Source organism: Idiotropiscis lumnitzeri, chromosome 14 (genome assembly GCF_059441095.1).
Source record: "Idiotropiscis lumnitzeri isolate Australia: NSW breed Sydney's pygmy pipehorse chromosome 14, RoL_Ilum_1.0, whole genome shotgun sequence".
In the NCBI taxonomy this organism is placed as follows: domain Eukaryota; kingdom Metazoa; phylum Chordata; class Actinopteri; order Syngnathiformes; family Syngnathidae; genus Idiotropiscis; species Idiotropiscis lumnitzeri.
Window position 1 is genome coordinate 6,095,029 of NC_142404.1, and position 20,455 is coordinate 6,115,483.

The following is a 20,455-nucleotide window of genomic DNA, read 5'->3' on the forward strand; positions in this document are numbered from 1 at the left end:
ACCAAATTATCTGTTGAGTCCCCCCCCCCAAATCTCTTTAAAATGCCAATGGAAATACATTTTTAATGGTATTACTGAAGCACAATTTTTCGGCACAATGTTTACTGTAGTTAAAATGTAGATGCAAACTATATACTCACAGGCTGCAGCATTAGGTGTACCTGCACAGTCAAGATTCAGTACAGAGCAAGATATAAAAGCATTTTCTGTTTACAATAGCAATAGGGGTTAATATAGACTTGTGCCTGTATATCTAATTTTAATTGTATTGTACATTATTAGACGATTTTAATAATGATTTATAATACACGTTACCTTTGGTACTTTTAATAACTAATTTATTCCTGATTAAAGTTTGTGTATTTTTTTTTGCGGCCAATGACTGGTGCAAATTTTAAGAATTTGCACTTTATGAGTGGGAGTGGGATTGTAATGTAACATTTAACACCATCTTAGATTTGGAATTGTTGTATATTTTTTTAAATGATCTAATGTATTATTATAATGTTGATTTCATCCATTTCATCATGCCTACCAAGATGCCTGTTATTTGAATGTATTATTTATTGTTGTATTGATAAAAGTAAAACTATTCATTTTAATAATTTAACACATCATTTAGTTTTGTTGATAATGATTAATTTTTATGTATATATTCTGATTACAATTTTTTTATTACATTTGCTGTACTTGCTTTTCTAGTCTGGTGCAAAAATATTTTACCTTGCAGTATATGAAAGAAAATGCAATATGTAATCTATCCAGCTATTTTCTATACTAGTTTATCTTGTACGGGTTGCAGGTGAGCTTGAACGTATCCCAGTTGAGCTTGGGTGACAGACAGGGTACCCCTTAGACTGCTTGCCAGCCAATCGCAGGTTACAAAGACAAACAACCATTCACACATTTTGACAATTTGGAGTATTCATATACACCATATTGATTTTGTTCATCTTAATTTATCAAATAGTAATATGTATTTCATTTATATAATATTGATATATATTTTTTATAAATCACAAATTAAATATTCACACAAAAGGCCACGCTGTAATATTTAATGTTAATCAGATTTCACTTGTGTATCAAGCAAAAAAAAAAAACAAGTTGTAAAATCCAGAAAATGAATTATCGTAAGGTACAATAGTTTAAATAATAAAATGCAAGCCAAGAACAAGGCAATTTTAGTGCAGCTGGAAAAACTGCAACAACCAGGAATGCAACAGAAGTCCAATAAATACATGTGTGACATATTGAGTAGGATTTGATATGTAAAAAAGTCGATAACATGAAACGTGTAAATTGGAGTCTGAAATACATTTCCTATCAGGCTCATTGGCTGCGATTAGATAGAACCTTCTGCAAATGAACATTAAGTGGCGCCATACTGGGCTATATATGGAGGAAGTGGCTAGGTGAAAGCTATCATTTCCAAGCCTCCACTTAGTGCTACAAAATTACATGATGACCTCATCCGCTTGGTTGGGGAGGTGAAATTAGAGGGCCGCTAACGTCAAACAGAAGGGGCGTTAGCTTGTGCTTGGCTAGCAGCCACCCACTCACCAAGAAAGCCGCTAGTAACCGTAGCCCTGGTGATAACCGTCCTGATACCCATGCTGGTGGTAGCCGTATCCGCCGTACTCGTCCTCAGGGCAGCGCATTCCCAGTGACTGCTGGATGGCCATTTCCTGCCGCCGCAGCTGCATGGAGTCCACTAAGTCGTAGATGATGGCCATGGACCACATGGGCGAGGGGTACCAGGACTTGACGTTGCCGTCCTTACCCACCAGCAGCATGGAGAAGTACTCTGGGCTGATCTGGAAGTAGTTCCTCATGTCCTTGACCAGGGTGTCTGACAGGCCTTCGCGCTCCACAGTAGCGCTCCCTGGAAGCCACGCAACCATCCAAAACCAAAATTAGGTGTTATGTTTTCCAACAGCTTATGGGTCACTGCAGAATTGGAGAACATTTTCTGTCCCCCAAATTATCCATCTATTATCCGAGCCACTTCTCTTGAGGGCTGCGGGGGGAGCCTATCCCAGCTGTCTTTGAGCAGTACACCCACAAAGTGTTGCCAGCCAATCGCAATCAACCTACCATGCACGTTTTTGGGAGGATTCCGGAGTACCAGGAGAAAACCCACCGCAGGCATGGGGAGAACATAAAAACTCCACACAGGAACGCCGGAACAAACCCTGCACCTCTGAACTGTGAGGCCATCATGTCAACGTTGTCCACCATGACGCCCCTCCCCCAAAATTAAATTTCAAATAATCCACTCACAAAATCCAGAAACAAAACGTCACTGTAGCTGTAGTGATAGAGCTTTCTAAATGTTAAATAGAATACCAAATGGTTCTTAGCACCCCCTAAATTGTCTTCCTCTTGATGACAAATTTACACATCAAATGCAGATACTTTGATTCGACTTAGACTCGTCCACAAAAGTCTATAGACTTGACTCGGACTCTTCCTTTGGGACTCGAGAACATTACGAGTCTCTAAGGTGTGGCTTGCTTTCATTTTCTCTCCTTACTCCAAATGTCTATGTGTGTGTGTGCGTGCGCGTGCGTGTGCGTGGGTGTGTAGGGCTCTTAAATTGTGCCTCTCTCTCGCCCTACCTTTCTGTGTGCCCGAACAATGTTAATGACGTAGAGTCGACAAATACGACAACACACAAACAATCACTACCATGCAAACTCGGAGCGACAGACTGCTGCAGCGCTACCGTTTGTTAGAGCTTTTGACTTGGACTCAAGGTCAGAGACGTGACTTGGACTTGGAACCTAAAAACTTGGACTTGACTTACTTGGACTTGTGGGTCAAAGACTTGGCCTCGGCCTTCGAAACTTGTGCCCATCTCTCATCAAATATAATGGCTACAATATGTTTGTGGAAATATTTTGTTGATATCTTCCTTGTAATTATTAAAACATTTTCTTTTATTCTATGTTTTTAATGTTTTATATGTGTCGCTTAATTTTGAAAAATATGTTTTTCCTGTAATTGTCAAGTATTACTAAAATTTAATTTGTATTCAAGTCAAATATAACTTGCCTTTAATTTGAATTTATTCATTCATATTTTTTTAATCATTAAAAAACATTTTAAAAGAATTTGAAAGTAAATGGTCCTTTTTTCAAAAAGCGTTAGAGCCTTAATTGTCCTCCAATTCTGGAATGATCTTTATTTAAAGGCGTGTTATGGAGGTTTTATGGAGTGAATCGCAGCAGCTGAAGTGGTCCAAGATTTGAGGGGTTTTTGTTTGGAGAACCGGCTGAGCAGAGAGGATTAAAAAAAATGGAGAATGTGGTGCAAGTATTGTACGTCTTGATGTGGAGAAAAGCTGTTCGAGAAAGTTAGCTGCCTTTTTGACAAGCATCCCGCAATGTTTTCAACCAAGAAAGGATTCAACAGTGCGTTAATCAAAGTGCAGTGGGAACAGATGTGCTACTGTGTCGAAAAAACTAACCAAAGAAACTGCCAAAGTATAATTGTGCCATATCTTTCACACAGTGACAGGGTATCTAAAAATATCAAAATCCACAACAGATGTTTGAACCATGAATCAATTACTCAATTCTGTGACTCGCCAAATCTCTCTGTGTCGCTCCGTTTCAATATGCTTATGACACTCTAAGCTCAGTGGACATCTACTCTGACAGTTCCTTACCGTTAAAAGGGTATAGTTCCAAAACTCCACCCATGTCCGACAGCTCTGTCCCAACCAACTTTAGAATGGAGATGTGCCTTAAACCTGCAAAAACAAACAAACAAAAAAAACATCTGATAACATTCTGCAGTGCAGTATCCGCAATGGCCTCATTGTGCATGTTTATTATTGGAACCTTCCGAAGCTTAGCTGCGGTTGCTAGGTAAGGGGAGAAGGTGGTGCTGGAGGTCAAGGATTGTGCGGAATGTGGCCAAGCAGTTGTTCCATTGGAGACAAGAAAAACCCACTTTAAACACTGTTTGAGACACGTGGTGACGTCCTGAATATCAGGGTGAAACCTTTTCCAGGCCTTTCGTCTCATCAGCAGGATAGGTCTATGTTTGGAATTTCTATCTTTGTTTGGGATGGGAGCAGTCGTGAACCCCGGCCAAGAACAACACACATTACAGAACATCTCAACATGCTGATAAGACTTTTTTTCTCCTCGCACGACCAAATCCGACATTTAAAAACTGCCACGTTTTGGACGTACTAAGTAAGTATTTTTGATTATTACCAAATATCTCGTCATGCATTTTAAAGGATTCTGGACGAACTAAATATTTTTTTCATCGACAGTGTCCATTTTATGGGAGTACACGCGACAAACCACAAAATCCAATCCAATTGAATTCAAATCAATATCACATTTTGGAACTGAGAGATACAGTTCCGCATGACACACTTTTACTGCATCTCCATTGGGCATGCTCCCCAAATATCCGACCAGAAGTATCCTACTTCCGGTCAACCGTTTTTTTGGGTGTCAGTTGCGGCAGCACTCTTCAGTTCAATGTCGCTAGAGTGGCTGATTGGTAAAATTGGTCGAAATCGTACACCGTCTTCCATATTACATCGGAAGGAATTGTGCGAAGCCATTTTAAGCAAAGCAATCAGTGGTGGGCCTTGCATTTGGTACCTTTTCCTCCAGTGAGGACTTTATCCCCCAATTGTCTCTTATCACCATTATCACGTTGCCAGACACCATCAATATTATACAATAGAACAACATTCACCTGTGCCACAGACACCATTTTGAGCAATTCCGTATTAATAATTACTTAATGTGACAAAAATAAAAAATATTGATTAAAATACATCATACTGACCAGAGATGCTGGTAATTAAATATATGAATGTGAGCAGATCACTACAGAAATATTTTGCTAGTCAAATGACGCTTACCCTGACCAACCAATCAAAGGACATAAAAATGCTGACCTTATTGTTGGCCAGTGAGCTGACCCTTTCAGGTGACCTGAAAACCTGATTGGTTGAAGAAATAGTCCCTTTACCAGTACACGGCTCGTTCATGGATTTGAGGTGCTTATGCTCTTTTTCTGTTGTCTATGTTGGGAACACTATCTGTACTCCAAGACCATTGTTAAACGTGAATGGACCATTAACCTGGAGCGATACCATATGTGGTTGGGTGTGGCTCTAATTTAGAGTAAATACAAGAGTTTGCACAACAACACTCAGACTGGAGCTGTTCTATCGAACTTTAGGGTGTAAACTAATGAATCCTTATCTGATGAGAGGGGAAACATATTCCAAGACGGTAAGAACAATCCCGTTGCGGTCGATTTCTACGCCCTGAGAATAAATCGACCTGGAGGAATGAAAATAATCACCTATGTCATGAGTGCTTGAGAAAGGTCTAATACCATGTGGTGGACTGTTCTTGGTTAACTAAATATTTTGGAACTTTATTCTTTGCTCCCAAAAAATAAGACTTGGATCGATTGACCGTTTTTCATTTCATTCGTTGGTTTCTCTGTTGAAGCAGTATAGTCTTTGGAAAGTTGAGACCATACTCACACATTGGGAGACAGAATTATCCACCTTTTTCCATTAATGCTGGTCATCTTTGGTTTGTTTGAAAAGCTTTGTCAAGTCAGTGTGTAAGAAAAGCCCCGTTTAAAAAAAAAACGTCCTTAAATGAGGTGTATCACTTTCTAATATTACATCAGTTGTCGTGCTGGCTACTCACCCAGGTTGCAGGCCTGACTGCCCAAGCCATAAAGCTGCTGCTGATAGGCCCACTCCTCATCGTTGGGGGTGGAGATGATGAAGAGACGTCGTCTCCAGCGGAACCTACGGTCACGACAAATTTAGGGGCCTAAGTGGTGCTAAGGGACAGCGGTGCATGCTTTGTACTCGGCACTTGGCCACAAGACTGTTGTTGACGATAGTTCTAAACACCAGCCAAAGTCCAAGTCTCCTTGGCAATCGAAGATGTTTTGAAAATGTTAATTCAATGTTACAGGGATTCGCGGTAAATGACTTCTGTGTATTCTGCAGAATACAAATGGGTTGAACCAATCTGCCAATTGAGGTTTTTAAACACTGTAAATTGTGGTTGAGTTAATTGCAGAGCACAGGAACAGACTCTCGAAGAGAGGAAACAGGTTCCTGGGACCACCCAAGCACGAACGAAAACATTTAAGATCTGCTCTTAAATTCTAACCTTGAAAGGAAGTTCTCCAACGATCTGGGCTTGTCCTCTTTCTTGCAAACGACACCGTCTCGCTTCTGCTGCTCCATCTCTCGAATGCGGGAGGAGAACGTGTCGATGTAGTTGAACACGGCCTTCATGGCAATGGGAACCTCGTAGGATTGCTGGCAAAAGAAGTCAAGGCATTGATCAGTCATGTCCTTCCAAACGACTAGTTGATCCTTGACAACCAATGATTAAATAAATGATTAGGCTTATGGAAATTGGCTATTGGGAGCTTAGTGATTGACATAGTTGATTTTCAGGTGGAAACGGATTCATTGCAACTCAGCGATGAATATGCTCAGTTCATGTTATTCCAAAAAGACCATATTTGGACTCAATAAACGGTAAAATTTGAGAGGAAAATATTCAACGTAAAATTCTCAGAGTAAATTTTATGCAGAATCTGATGCTGAATATTTTACTCTAAAATTTTAGTCGTTTTACTGGGACCAAATATAGTCTATTAATTAGAAATTAGAAATCCCTTTATTGTCATTGTACTCAAGTGTGCAACGAGATTAGAGGGCTCCCCTCTCCAGTGCAATACAACAATAATACAGACAAATATATAAATTAGATAAATAAATAAGAGAGTGCAAAGGAATTCAGTACTGAATAGGGTATATAGTCAAGTCAAGAGTCAAATGTACTCAAGTAAATTTACTGTGTACAGTGTAATTCAGCAATCTTAATTTAATTACATTATTAGTTCACTTTTCTATTGAGCAGATCCTGAATACTCAGGTTGAACCGTTTAAAATATCAAGACGGTAGTTTTAGGATGCGGCACGGTGGCCCGACTGGTGAGCACGATGGCCTCACAGTGAGCGACAGCATCAGTCGTGGGTTCAACCGGCCATCCTGTGTGGAATTTGCATGTTCTCCCCGTGCCTGCGTGGGTTTCCTCCGGGTACTCCGGTTTCCTCCCACATTCCAAAAACATGCATGGCAGGCCGATTGAACACTCTAAATTGCCCCTAGGTATGAGTGTGAGTGCGGATGGTTGTTTGTCTCTGTATGCCCTGCAATCCCCCGCCTACTGCCCGAAGATAGCTGGGATAGGCTCCAGCACCCCCCGCGACCCTCGTGAGAAGAAGCGGTACTGAAAATGGATGGATGGATAGTTTTAGGATTATGATTGGGTGCCTACAAATTAATTCTCCACACTAAAATGTCCCTGTGCCCATGTAGTTTGATAGCCTCTGATGTAGTGGTTTACTAAAAACCGGGTATGATTGTAATGTGACCAGTCGTGGTTGTCGTGTGAAGCCTATCAAATGAACTCAACAAGAATAGGAAATTCCATTAGCAGTGAAGTGGTCTATGTAGCTGCTGATTTGGCATGGGAGGAAACCCAACTCAAGCCCCATTTTGAGGTCTCCCCTGCATGACTTTAAACAGCATAAGCGCTGTAGAATATGCATGGACACAGCTGGTAAGCAAATTGATTCCATAAAGTAAAAGAAATTGTTTCCAGTCAATTTTTGGAGTATTTCCCTATAATTGCGGTGTGGCCTTTCGCATATCTGACATTCTTGATCTCCGCGTTTGGGAAGCAACACCCGCAATGCTGAGCGTTGTATCACAACGCTTCCAAACCACATCCAACACTCATTCCTCAGGCTAGGGTGAATACGCTGCACTCCCAACTATTCACACCCACCCACCCACATCCTCGCAGGTCCACAGACGCCGCTGTCAGCAGAGCGAGCGAACACTAGTCTCTTTGATGCTCAAGTCCAAAAGCAACCCGCTGACATTTTTGTTTCCTGGCAAGTGCGCACACATCCCGTATACAAGTTGCCGCTGAGCAAATGTGTAGCGTGAATTAACAGTGTTATCGTCAAGGCGGTGTTTTGGCAGTGTTAGGATAGTATGGTGTGAGAGGAAGAAAGATGATGGATAGATTGGTGGCAAGACTTTAAATAGAGGATTAACATGAGAAAAAAAGTTCTTCGAATGACGTGATCACGGATGCCTCAAAAAGGTACTAGCATTAACAAATGAGCTGAAGCACTGAAAAGTTGTAATGACAGATGCGTTTTTAGGGATTTTTTTTTCACTGCAGGAACTAAGAACTTTTAGTCCCTGCCGTTCCCCCAAAAAGAACAGTTTTCAGTATTTTGTGTGGTAAGAAAACCAAATTTGGGGGGCTGTTACTTTTGAATGACACATTGTTCCTCTTGATTTATTTGTTTATTTTCATATTGCATTGAGGGGATAGTTATAGAATTTGATGAAAACAGGTATTACTGGTACTTTTTGGAAAAATCCCAATAGGCTTTCCAAAACATTGGATTTGGATTTTCGTGTTTATTTTATTTTATTTTGGTGGGCTTGTCTTATTCATATGCCATTTTTCTTTGAATTCCAATATTAATTCTAAACTAGTTATAATAATTGAATTTAGCTGTTTTGTATTATATCTGGCATGCAGCGCTGTGAAATAAGGATTAGTACATTTGTTACTTCTGAGGATGGATTGGATGTTAGTAAGGGGCATTTAAGTTAACACAGATGATTTGCAGGCCACAAAATCATTTGGCGGGCCTGATCTGGTCCCCGGGCCTTGAGTTTGAAAGCTGTGCTCTCGCCTGACTTTTTTTTTCTCCCTTGTCTGTTTCTAACCAAAAACCTGATTATCGACTAGTCAACATGGTGCTCTAAACGTCATTGTGGAGTATTAAAGTCGACTAGTCTGTCCAAGCCCTAATGTTGGGTTCACTGAACACTCGAAATGTGGATGTGTGTGTGAATGACTGTTTTTCTGCATGTACCCTGCGATTGGCTGGCAACTATTCTCGGGTCGACCTCATCACTTGCCCAAAGACATCAGCTTCAGGTCACCCTAATCATGCTGTGCTACACAAAATATGTAGGAGTAACTTCATTATCATCCCAAAAAAAAAACACAAAATCCCATAAAAAGGTCAAATGATGGCCGATCACGCTCAGGTAATATTTGTTGTCATGTTTGGTGGCTGAGTTAAAGTTTGAGCTTCAATGTGTAAGCAAGGGCTGGGATGCAACCTGCATGCCGAACACTGGGTTGAGTGCTTTCCCAATGCATTGTTTAGTATGAATGAGTGAAATACTGGGATTAAAACTTCTTCTGCTTCAACGAGGCAGTCTGCCTAGTGAATTTGGGAGTGGTAAATGGACTATAGTGATACTTTAATTTATGATGGCATGTTTGTCAGCTTACCTTGATTCTCATGTCTGTGTCAGTGAGAACCATGTGGAAATCATTGTGGATCATGCTAAACTCCTTCCTCAACTCCGTGATCAGATCCTGGTTTACTAGGTCCTCCTGCCGAAGCCCCTTCATCGGCTTGTCGTTCTCTGAAAAAGAAGAAAGCCAGACGTTTCTCGAGTGGACGGGAAGGGAAGTAAATATTTGATGGACAGGAGCAAAGTCAATCGGGGACAAACTCAACAAAGAGCTGCTTTTAGTCCCGGACTGTTTGGCATGGTGGGATGTGAGTTTGGAATTGACTTTAAGAATCTGGCGTTTGGAGACGACCCAGCAGGATGTAATAAAGTCAAACCAAGTGAGTCAACACGTGTATATGGCGAGGAAAAACATTCTAAAAAAATTTCAGAATTTGTGTATTTCCAAACGTACTTATTACAGGTCATAGAGAGTCCAGACCAGGCAATTATGCATAATGACAAGTCAGAAGCTATTTTCATATATAATTATATATTTTAATTGGTGCAATATATCTTACAATTCTAATTTGATTTAAATGCTTGGAATCACAATTGGATTATATGAACACATTTTTAGTTATTTATGATGACTGCATTTACTTGATTTGGCTAAAAATAGTGTTTAATAACCTTAACCTCTAAAAATGCAAACAATATCTGAAGATTTGCTAAAGTTGCTTAGATGACGTACAGGTGATATAGTTTGTGTAAATGTGTTGGTCGGGCAAAGTTTACCAGTGTTTTATTTTGCTAGGAAACGTGCACACTGAAAGGGGAAGTCAACCACCAAAGTTTCTTAGCAATAATGTGTTCTATGCACCTTCGCTTGTCTAAACATGGCATTCTGATTAATATTGTGTTTGTAGAATATGAGTTAAGCAGCAAAATCCAACACTTTTCAGCCATGTCAGGGGGCGGCCATTTTGTCACTTCTGTCCACTGAAAATTATATCACAGTTGCTCCTGGCTCAGATAGCGACCAATCCTGGCTCACATATTTTCTGAAGCTGAGCCATGATTGGTCGTTATGTGAGCCCTGAGCAACTGTGATGTCATTTTAGTCAACAACAGTGTCAAAATGCCCACCCTCTTTGGTGGCTCAAAACGAGTGTACTAACTCATATTCTGCAAAAGCAATATTCATGAGAATGCTGTATTTTGACTAGTGGCACTGCATAGAACATAATCTTGTAAAGAAAATATTTGGGTTGCCTTCCCCTTTAAGGACATGATTCCCAACCCCTGTACAAATTCACTTTAGTGTTCCGTGAGAGATTATCTGTTGTGCTACGGGACATTATCCAATTTCACTTCATTGGTTAAAAATTCGAAACAAGAAACTATTCATCCAAACGTATCACCTGATAAACCCAACTGTAGACTATGAGGTCATCTTAATCCACAGAGAAGAGGCACAAAAAGGGGCACTTGTTTGTACATAACACATTTTTTTTAAAGTGGAAAAACATGTGCCACAGATGGGTGACATCACGTTCCAGTTTTCAACCCCAAATTCCATGCAGATGAAACCTGGTCTTGTGGTGGGACATGCAGACTCATAACGGTTTACAGAGTCACACACTAAAAGAAAGCTCTGGGATCGCTATAAAATGTCTGGAAATGTGAGTAATGACACCGCATGTTTCCGAAAAGCTGCCCGTAGTTTACTGTAGGAAGATTAGTTGCAGGCATTCATGATATGTTTGTCTCCAATATTTAAAAATTCTAGCTTTGGATCCAGATCATGATCAAAAGTATCAATTTGTCTTCATTTAATAACATGGATGGATTAACATCACAGTCAAAAGTAATTAATTTGCTGGACACCAAATGTATTCACATTATTTGTCACAAATTTGAGATATAGGTTCAGATTATCATTCAAAATCAGGAATTTATTTTGGATGAAACAGAAGAAGACACCAGATGGCTTTAGAATTCATGTACGTTGCAGGGTTGAGATTTTGGACCCACAATGAATCTATTATATAGAACTGACATTTATAATTTAAAAAATTACAAATTAGATCATGAGTAATGGCATGGTGGGAATAAAGCAAGTTTTGCATAAAACATTAAAAAAATATATTTTTTATTTTCTTTTTTACAAATGGCTCATGAGCATTACTAAAAGTAATCCAAATTAATATTTTTTGCTACACAGTAGTTCCAGATAGTTATTCCCAAATGTGTTTTGGTCTTTTTGAATCATGCCCATGTGACAACAACACTGTAATTTAAAAAAAAAAAAAAAAAAACTCAGATTTTAATTTAAAAAAAATCTGCATCAATCAGAGTATGAAAATTGATTTGTGTATTGTTAATAATGAAACAACACGGAAAATGTTACTGAGAGCCATTCATAACTTATTGACCAGTGCTCGTGTTTAAAATTCATCTTTTAGTCCAGGTGAATCATTTTTAGAAAATTATAGTAAATGATTCGGCCATTAAAGTGTGTTCGCCTACACCAACCAAAATGTTTTAATTGAAATACTGCCTGAACGTTTTGAATGAAGGCCGTGTTACAAAAATGATCCGGATGACGATTTTGGAACCGGATTATGACCAAAAGTTACTGCTTTAATCTCTGGTAAAATCAAAACAAATTTTTTTATGTTCATGTTAAAAAATAACTAGCATCCAGATCCAGATAAAAAAGTTAATCAATTCTACCTTGGGAAATACAGGAACTGTGCACAATTATTGTACATTCACAGCGTTTTTGAGAAAAAACAACATCAAAAACATCAGATTCAAAAGCAGATCAATTCTTCAGTTATTCAATTGATTTGCTATTGGATCATAACAAGGGTACCACTCACACCCAAATATTTTTACTTTGTTGTAAAACGACCCTGACATGTCCAGATGTCGTCATCTTTGATTTTTTTTTTTTATCTGAAAGACAACAACATTTTGTTTTGGATGAAAAGCTAAAACCTTCACCAATAAATGTTTTTTTATCGGTCAGCTGTGGTTTGTAAGTTGTTTGACATTTCCGAGAGGTTTGGATGAACTCCTTAAAATGAGTGCAGGGTAAAGTGCAGTGTAGTGGAGTGTTAGCAAAGTTACAATCTCCACCCACACGTTCACTACAAGCCTGGAAAACATTCACTCAGTGGGCGTATGACTCAGCAACAGCAAGCACCCGCCGGCTATCGCCCAAAAAGTCGTGGGAAGACTTTTGTGCATATCTTAGCCGGACGTGACGCACGTGTGCGCTCCTTACCCAACTGGTAGTGGTCGATTTTCATGGTGGAGTTGATGAGTGAGCCAAAGATGGTGATGATGGAGACTTTCCGGATGGCCATCTCACACACAGACTCCAAGTACTCGTCCCTTTGCTGGGCATACATCTTGTTCTCTTCACTGGGTGATGTCACCAGCTGTGTTGGGGGGGGATTACAAAGCAGAAGGGTGTGTGGGTTAGGAGTTCATACGTAGAGGTCGCACACTGCAGAGTTGCTGTTTACATTAACCTGCAAGTGGAGGATGGGCCATATTTTCCCAGCCTGCCTGAGCGATAACAATCTATGGCGGCTGCAAAACAGAGACGCCCAGTCTGTTCGCACGCAGCTGCACATAGCTGACAGCTACACTTGAACCTTAAAAACCAAACTTGAGCTGCATGAAGTATTACTGTAGTTTTTGCTTGGAGAACACGAGTTATTTGAATATTTGGAATAAATTGATAGTTCATTCTGTGAAGAATAATTTTGATTGTGTGGAACTGATTTTTGATTCATTGCATTTTGAATTTGTCAATGCAAAAGGGGCTGCCGATAGACAAACAATGTGACATCAACAATGGGAAGATGAGCTACAACTATATGGACTTCCACGTTAGCAGCATTAGCATCAGAATATTCTGCTCTGGACACCGCTTGCCTCAAAGCAGGAGTACTGAATATTCTCTGGTTTCCTAATGTGACTGATATATCAATATATATATGAATATATCTATTATCCCTGTGAATGATTAATAAAAATATATGCCTATCTGTAGTTAACTCAACCCAATCCGAATACAGGCCGTCTTCAGGTTACGTGGTACTCGACCGACACCGTTTCGGCTTTATGACACTCTGAGTCTCGTCCGCCATTTTGCCTATGTTCATATTGCAGGCAAAGGCAACCCTGATCAGATTTTTTTGTCCTTATGCGACTTGCATACACTGCATTTTTTTATGATGGTCTGAACGGCAAATCCAACTTGGGTTGCATTTATATGTGGTCGTATTCGACCGAGACTGCTTTAGTGGGACATTGACTGTTTACTTCTCCTTGAATCTGCAAATGTTTTGTCTAATAGTCAACTTTAATTTATTCCGACTTTAAACGTGATGCATAACGTGGACATCTGTGATGATAGTTTTAGCCATGCAGGCGGCAATGACGTGACGTCATCTTTAGATGGAAAATCCTTGCCTCATTTCCTCAAAATACTGCATTTCTACCTCCTCCCGAATGGCTCCTCTGTAGATATGCGCTAAAAAGATATGTCCGTGGCATGGCCTCGACACGCTGCGCCAGATTTCCTTCCATAAACACTACGTTGTGAGTGACGTCGTCTCTTCTTCTGCACATGCGGGTAACTTTGGGGACACATATCTTCACACACTAGATGGACAGCGGTCCCTTTTAATATGTAATGGTAATGCTTCCACAAAAAATAAGTAAATGAAAAAATAAGGCAAGCAACGACGTTCTACGACCTAAGTGTGCTTCTTATCCCTCCTGAAGAATTTAACATTGCCATCAATTTTATTTGGATTCCAGTCAGATTTTGAATATTTATTATCGTACTTAAATTCTCAATTTAGGGCAATTCTTTTTTCAGTCTACCTTATTATAGGAAGCTCATTGTTTTATTAAGCAATCTTTATGGTACATAAACACATATATTACTGGTGGTTTACAATGTAGTTATCTACGTGCAAGCATGCCTACTTTTTTCTCCGCAGCTTTTAGCTGGTATTCCTTATGTCGGTATTTCCCAATCTTTATTGAACCGAGACAGATATTTGCCTTTTTAAAAATGTTGCGTCTCACCACCATACAAAAAATGCCACAAAAAATGGACGTTGATTGCCATCTAGTGAAAGAGCATTTCATTGTTCTGCCTGCCACAATACGTCACTGGCATAGATGAACAAAGATACATATTTGTCGTAGATCAATCATTTTTGCACCAGCCATCCATCATCTTAACCGCTTGTCCTCACAAGGGTGCGAGGGTGGCTGGAGCCTATCCCAGCTGTCATCGGGCAGTACACACCCTGAATTGGTTGCCAGCCAATCGCAGGGCACACAAAGACAAACAAGCATCCGCGCTCACACTCACACCTAAGGGCAATTTGGAGTGTCCAATCAACCTGCCATGCATGTCTTTGGAATGTGGGAGGAAACCTGAGTACCCAAAGAAAACCCACACAGGCACAGGGAGAACATCCAAACTCCACACAAGAAGGCCGGAACCGAAATCGAACCCACGACCTCTGCACTGTGAGGCCATCGTGATAACCAGTCAGCCACTGTGCTGCCCCATTTTTGCACCAATTAAGTGAAATTAATTTATTTCCCTCCCATGGCATGCCCGATGATGTCGAACGGCACACAAATGTGCTGTAGCTGCACACTGGTTGATGGGTAATTAACTACAATATCCTGCAGTACATGCTCACGGGATATACCGTATTACCGATATAAGTGCAAAAACATGAGTGGTGGCTATTATCTTGAAGGATAAAAGATATATTGTGCAGCTCATACTCTGTTGCCAGATTCTGAGAAAAGAAGTCTCCAATGTTGCGCTAACTGACATAAATCTTGCCAGCTGTTTTCTGTCTTGAGTTACACAGATATTGTGATGTGTCTTAGGTCATATGGAATGCGGCCTGATGATATTGAGATCAAGCTTTTGGAAGGAAATAGGTTACTTGGATCCAGATGTTGGCAATGTTGGGTTTTAAAGCAACTCCTAACAGTAGGGCTCATCTCCTTCGGCATGTGTGATGGACGTGAACATTGGAAATAGGAAGGTGAGTGAGTCTGTTCAGCGTTTCTCTTACCAGAAGTCTCCTGCGGTTCTCAAAGTAGTCCAAAAAGGAGGCCAGCGATCCCTTCGGAGGCGGTGTAGGCTTTTTGGTGGGTTTCGGGTAGTCCTCCTTCTCCACGTACTTTGACAGCTTTTTCCCGCTCTTCTTCCCCCCACTCTTGCCTTCTTTGCCAGCCTTTCCTCCCCTCCTCTCTGCCTTCTTGGCCCCCTTTTCATTTTTTTTCTTTTTCTCATGCTTGGCCTTTGCCTTCCTGGTGGGACTGACGTCAGCGAAGCCGTCGACCTCCTCGGGATACGTGACGGTGGGATTACCGGCTTCGTACTTCTCCTCATACTCGTTTGTTATCATCTGCATGGATATAGTTTGTTAATGAACAATTAATAATCCTTTTTTTATTTTTTTATTTGATATCCGTCATTTTTTATTGAGTTCTGGTCTATACAAATGATCTCAAATTGTTACCCCTGGAGATTATTTTGTCACGTAATTCATAGGTGTAGTAGCGGGCGATATAGGCTAAAGTAAAATAGCATGATATTTTTTCCCAAAAATTAATAACGATAATTTGACGATATTCTAAAAAAAGGTTATGACAATGCACTTGTTTCACAGAACAATTATGGATAGACAGCGTTTGTTAACAACAGTCCTTGTTTATATTCACATTGTATATCGATTCATACAAAATATTGTACAGTGATATTCAACTGCAATATTTAACAATGAAGAACCTCAAATTATGTCTAGAATATGGATTGTGTTTTCGTTAATTTTTGTGAATGTTCATGTCACATATCTCCTATTATTCCATAGTGACAGTTATGGCATTTTGAAGTACAGTAAATCAGAGGATGTAAATACGAGGCCGTGCAACAGGTGACATTTTAAGGCATGCCACATGTCCATGGAGAATTTTGCCTTTGCTATCTACTAATTTTGGAACTTATCTTAACCCTGAATGCTTGCATGGTTTTCCGTTCGTACCACAATGGCCCATATTTCATTCAGCCTCAGGACTGATGGAATGAATGGAGAATATATCTTACGAATGAGCCTCTAAACTGCCTATGCAAGTAGAATAATAATAAATAATGATTAAATTCAAATTGCGCCTAAAAGTTAAATACAAATTTGACCAAAATTGATGTTTGAAAACAAACAATTGAAAAAATATAAATAAGTGCAAATATATTGTATTTAAAAGTTAAATACAACTGAACTGAAATGAAAAAAGTTAAAGCCACTGTACCTGCAATTACACACATTTTGAACATTCATGTTACAAGTACCCCCACTTTAGAAATTATGACCAACGGCCAGATGAACCTTTACCATGACAAAATACTTCTCACCTTCTCCCCTCCGTTCTTCTTCTTGGTGGGTTTGATCTTGTACGGTTTCCTTGTGGTGGGTACCAGCTTGTAGATGTGTGGATCTTTGTTGTCCTTGTTCGTGTGGTTGTCTCCAGATGGGGTAGTTTTGGCGGGGTAATGCTCCCGCTCCCTTTGGTTGTAGTAATATGGGTCCGCTGTGGTTTTGGGGGCAGGGAGCAGCAAGGTCTGCGTGAGGGCTTTGGTTGGTGTCAGGGTGGTGGTGGTGGTGGTGGTGGTTCGTTTGGTGGTGGTTCTTCGTGTTGTGGTTGTGGCTTTGGTTGTTGTGGTGGTTGTGGCTTGAGTTGTTGTTGTTGTTGGCCGAGTAGTTGTTGTCGTCGTTGTGGTTGTCGCAGATGTAGTTGTTGAGGGCTTTCTCAGGATTTTCTTTGCTGGTTTTCTTTCTACACGTGTGCTCACTGTTAACACACACACACGTTAAATAAGTCATGTTACTTATAAAAATCTGATTTAGTTTTTGATTTTAACATCAAGTTGATGCTTCTTACCGGTAAGTGTGCCCTCCTCCACTTGACCCTCAACGCCAGCTCCTTTACACTTCTGAACAAAACCTTTTTGGCGAATCTTCTCCAGCCTCCTCATGGGTGACTGATCGATGACCTCATACATGGCCTCCAGCCTCACAGGGTACGGGTACCTCTCTTCTACCTGCAGGGTCTTTTTCAGCAGCACCATCCCAAACTTACCTGCAACAGAGTACAACGCTATTATCAAACTGCAAAATATCCTGGTCAGGCTCGAGATGCGCTTAGAACCAGAACATATTGCACCAGGGGATATGACTTTTATCCTTCATCAATGAAGAATACACACGTTTCCGTACCCACATTTTTGTAAACACTGAAGAAGATTTAACCTAATGTGTTGAAGTTTGTGACAAGTTTCATTCTTTCATGGAACTTTTGTAAACGCTGAAGTCAATGGACAAAAAAGAACACGCTTTGTAAAACATCAAAGGCAATTCGGTTTTCAATCTACTTAATGCGTCAATTTATTTTCTGAAACTTGCCATGATTGTGGGTTTTTATAAACACAAAAAGATTATTTTTAGCGTCATCAGTTACTCAAACGTGGTTTTGTAACATCAACGACAATTAAAAGTCATCAAAGAAACGTATATAATGAAACATTAGAGTCCAAAGAACTTCATGTTTTTTTTTTTGTAAACACCAAAGGAAATTTAGTCTTCAAAAAAACCAACTTAAAAATTATTTTGTGAATGAAAAGAATTCTATCTTGGGTAAGCACAATACACATAAACACCAAGTGCAAGTCTTGAGCGACCCTAAGGCACATTTGAGTAGCCATCAAGTCATTTTAAATTATTCAATTAACCTAATGTAGATGTTTATGTAAATATAGAAGACAATTTAGCTTTCAATAAACTCAACGTGTTTTTGCAGACTTCCTACTTGTCGCTGCTGTCTTTGCTTTTTTTTTCACCTTATAAAACCCCAATATCTCAATCAATCAAGATTTTTAACGCTTGTAGTACACAACCAAATTATTAAATGAAACTGGCACTGTTAACCCACAGTATTTTCGGGGGGATGGGGAAGTAGCCCTGCTGCAAGTAACAGTTGAAGATCCGTGATGGTTTATAATTGCCTAAAGATGCCTCGAGATGGCTGAGACGTTTTCTTTTTTGTCCGAATGAAACTCTTCAATGCACTTCAACTTGCTTCCTTAGCACTAAGCTGGTGCCAAAATAATGCTTCTATCGCTTTGCCCGGAGCACAAAAACAGTCAATAGGTGAGTTTTTCAGCAAATAAAGGAAGATACGTTCAAAAAATAAAAACCAAATCTAAAGTGTACCTTTCTCTAGTTTGAGGAAGCTCATGAGTCTCGGGATGAGGGTCGTGTCCAGTGGCTCTTCCATCACTTTGCCCTCAGTGGTGATCCTCCGTACCTTACCGCCCATCTCGCCCTCTTGGTGGAACATGACGATCTGCTGGACGTGCCTTTCGGCCAGTTCGCAGTAGACATCGGATTTCAGCAACGACATCATCAGCCGGTAATAACCATCAGAATCGTGAGGCGCCGAGATGACCAGAACTCGGTTTTTCCCCGCGAAACTGGCCAGGAGGTTGGGCGAACCCGCACTGCTGGGCATCCGGGTCACCCTAGCCCTTACTCGGGGGGTGCCCTCGTCTTGCAGCATCCCTGCCTGTGGGCGCCCTTCGAGCGGTCTTCTTGCCCCCATCACTCTTCTGCTTTTTGCCCCCCCATTTGTTGGTGTGCCCTCATCTGCCTGTATGCCTTCACCCTTCTTGTAGCTATGCACAGAAATGGCAGAACCAAATCCAGGGCGCACACGCGTAACTTGGCGCCCCCTGCTTTCCGTGCCCACCTGCTGTCGCCCTAGTCTAGGTCGCCGGCGCAATTGCGCCCGAATGCGATGGCTGTACTTGTCGACTTCGCCTGCCCACGTTAGTAGACACATGAGGGCCAACGTGAGAGTTATAAGCCGCCACATTGCGCCTAGATGTTGCTCAATACTCTCCCAGTGGAGGTCACAGACTCAGCATGCCTGAAGTAGAATTGATGAATTGATTAATTCCAGATGAAGGTGAGCATCTGACAGTGAATGGCTCACAGCATGCCGTCCATTGTGAACATCTACTTACAAAAAAGATTTTCACGAATTTGCAATGTTTTTCGTGCGTAAAGAAGTGGCGACTACAACCAACAATACACAAGAAATCGAATCCCGCACTGGTTGGTGATATTCATCATTTCTGACAGAAACAACTTCAAACTTGTTGTAGATCCACAGAGCAGACTGATGAAGGTCTTGCCCCCCCTCCCCAAAAAAAATGTAAAGAAAAAAGAAAGTTGGGGTCCACGTCACATCTCCGTGATTTCTGACTCGTGCCTGGTTTTAACGTCGCAGTAAATCATCACTCAGATGGAGTATTTAATTCTCAATAAATATCCTCCAGGCGAAGAGTAAAAGTGGAAGGAATTCGGCGACTCACTGTGTTCCGTTCCCGGGTCCTTTAGAAATGTCCACATGAAACCTCCTCAGTATGCGCACTTCTCCGCCAGTTCGGTGTGAAACTCCCCTTTCCCGGCGCCTTTGAACTCAGCACCCCCACTTGAACATTTCTAATGAAAGTTAAAAATCAAAATAAAAAACAATGCATGCTGTATTTCCCTCCTGCCTCTCACAATGACCGCAATTGATCATTCAGTGTCAAGTTCCTCCTTTTCAAGCCAACATAGAAACGCCCCTAAAATAACCCCCCCATGTGGATATTTCTATTTCTCACTAGAAAACGAATCAAACAGCACATATTTATTTTTAATTTATCAAAAAAATCCAAACACCATATTTGATTAAAGAATACCTTAATTATTTATATTTTGGATATAATATAATAATAATAATAAAACACAGTATTGATTCTTTCATCCCATAATCGAAGAGGAAAGAACATTTTCCATTCAGCCGAAAGGGTACTTTTAATAAGAATTATAATGAAAATTGACAGTTATACATTTATTTCAAAATGATAATTTTCATTCAACAGTAGTTTATATTAGAATTTTGAATTGTTTCATAAATATTTG

At 40.3% G+C, this 20,455-nt stretch overlaps 1 protein-coding gene across 1 annotated transcript; it reads right to left on the reverse strand.

Moving 5' to 3' along the window:
* Positions 1–1,044: 1,044 nt before the first annotated feature.
* Positions 1,045–20,066, reverse strand: ccdc80 (coiled-coil domain containing 80). Its single transcript, XM_088315249.1, has 10 exons — positions 18,698–20,066; positions 17,370–17,567; positions 16,843–17,279; positions 15,503–15,838; positions 12,661–12,817; positions 9,421–9,557; positions 6,183–6,334; positions 5,706–5,809; positions 3,674–3,757; positions 1,045–1,885 (listed from the first exon to the last, which is right to left on the reverse strand). Exons 1-10 carry the CDS (start codon positions 19,356–19,358, stop codon positions 1,575–1,577), a joined length of 2,577 nt encoding a protein of 858 aa, XP_088171375.1. The 5' UTR covers positions 19,359–20,066; the 3' UTR covers positions 1,045–1,574.
* Between the last annotated feature and the right edge of the window lie 389 nt (positions 20,067–20,455).

Bases quoted from the DNA above. Each gene is read 5' to 3' on its own strand.
- ccdc80 (XM_088315249.1), bottom strand. From the start codon at position 19,358: ATGTGGCGGCTTATAACTCTCACGTTGGCCCTCATGTGTCTACTAACG. The intron at 5,810-6,182 runs GTTAGAATTTAA...TCGTGACCGTAG, and splicing joins TTGGAGAACTTCCTTTCAAG to GTTCCGCTGGAGACGACGTC. The intron at 1,886-3,673 runs GTAAGGAACTGT...CGTGGCTTCCAG, and splicing joins GGAACTATACCCTTTTAACG to GGAGCGCTACTGTGGAGCGC.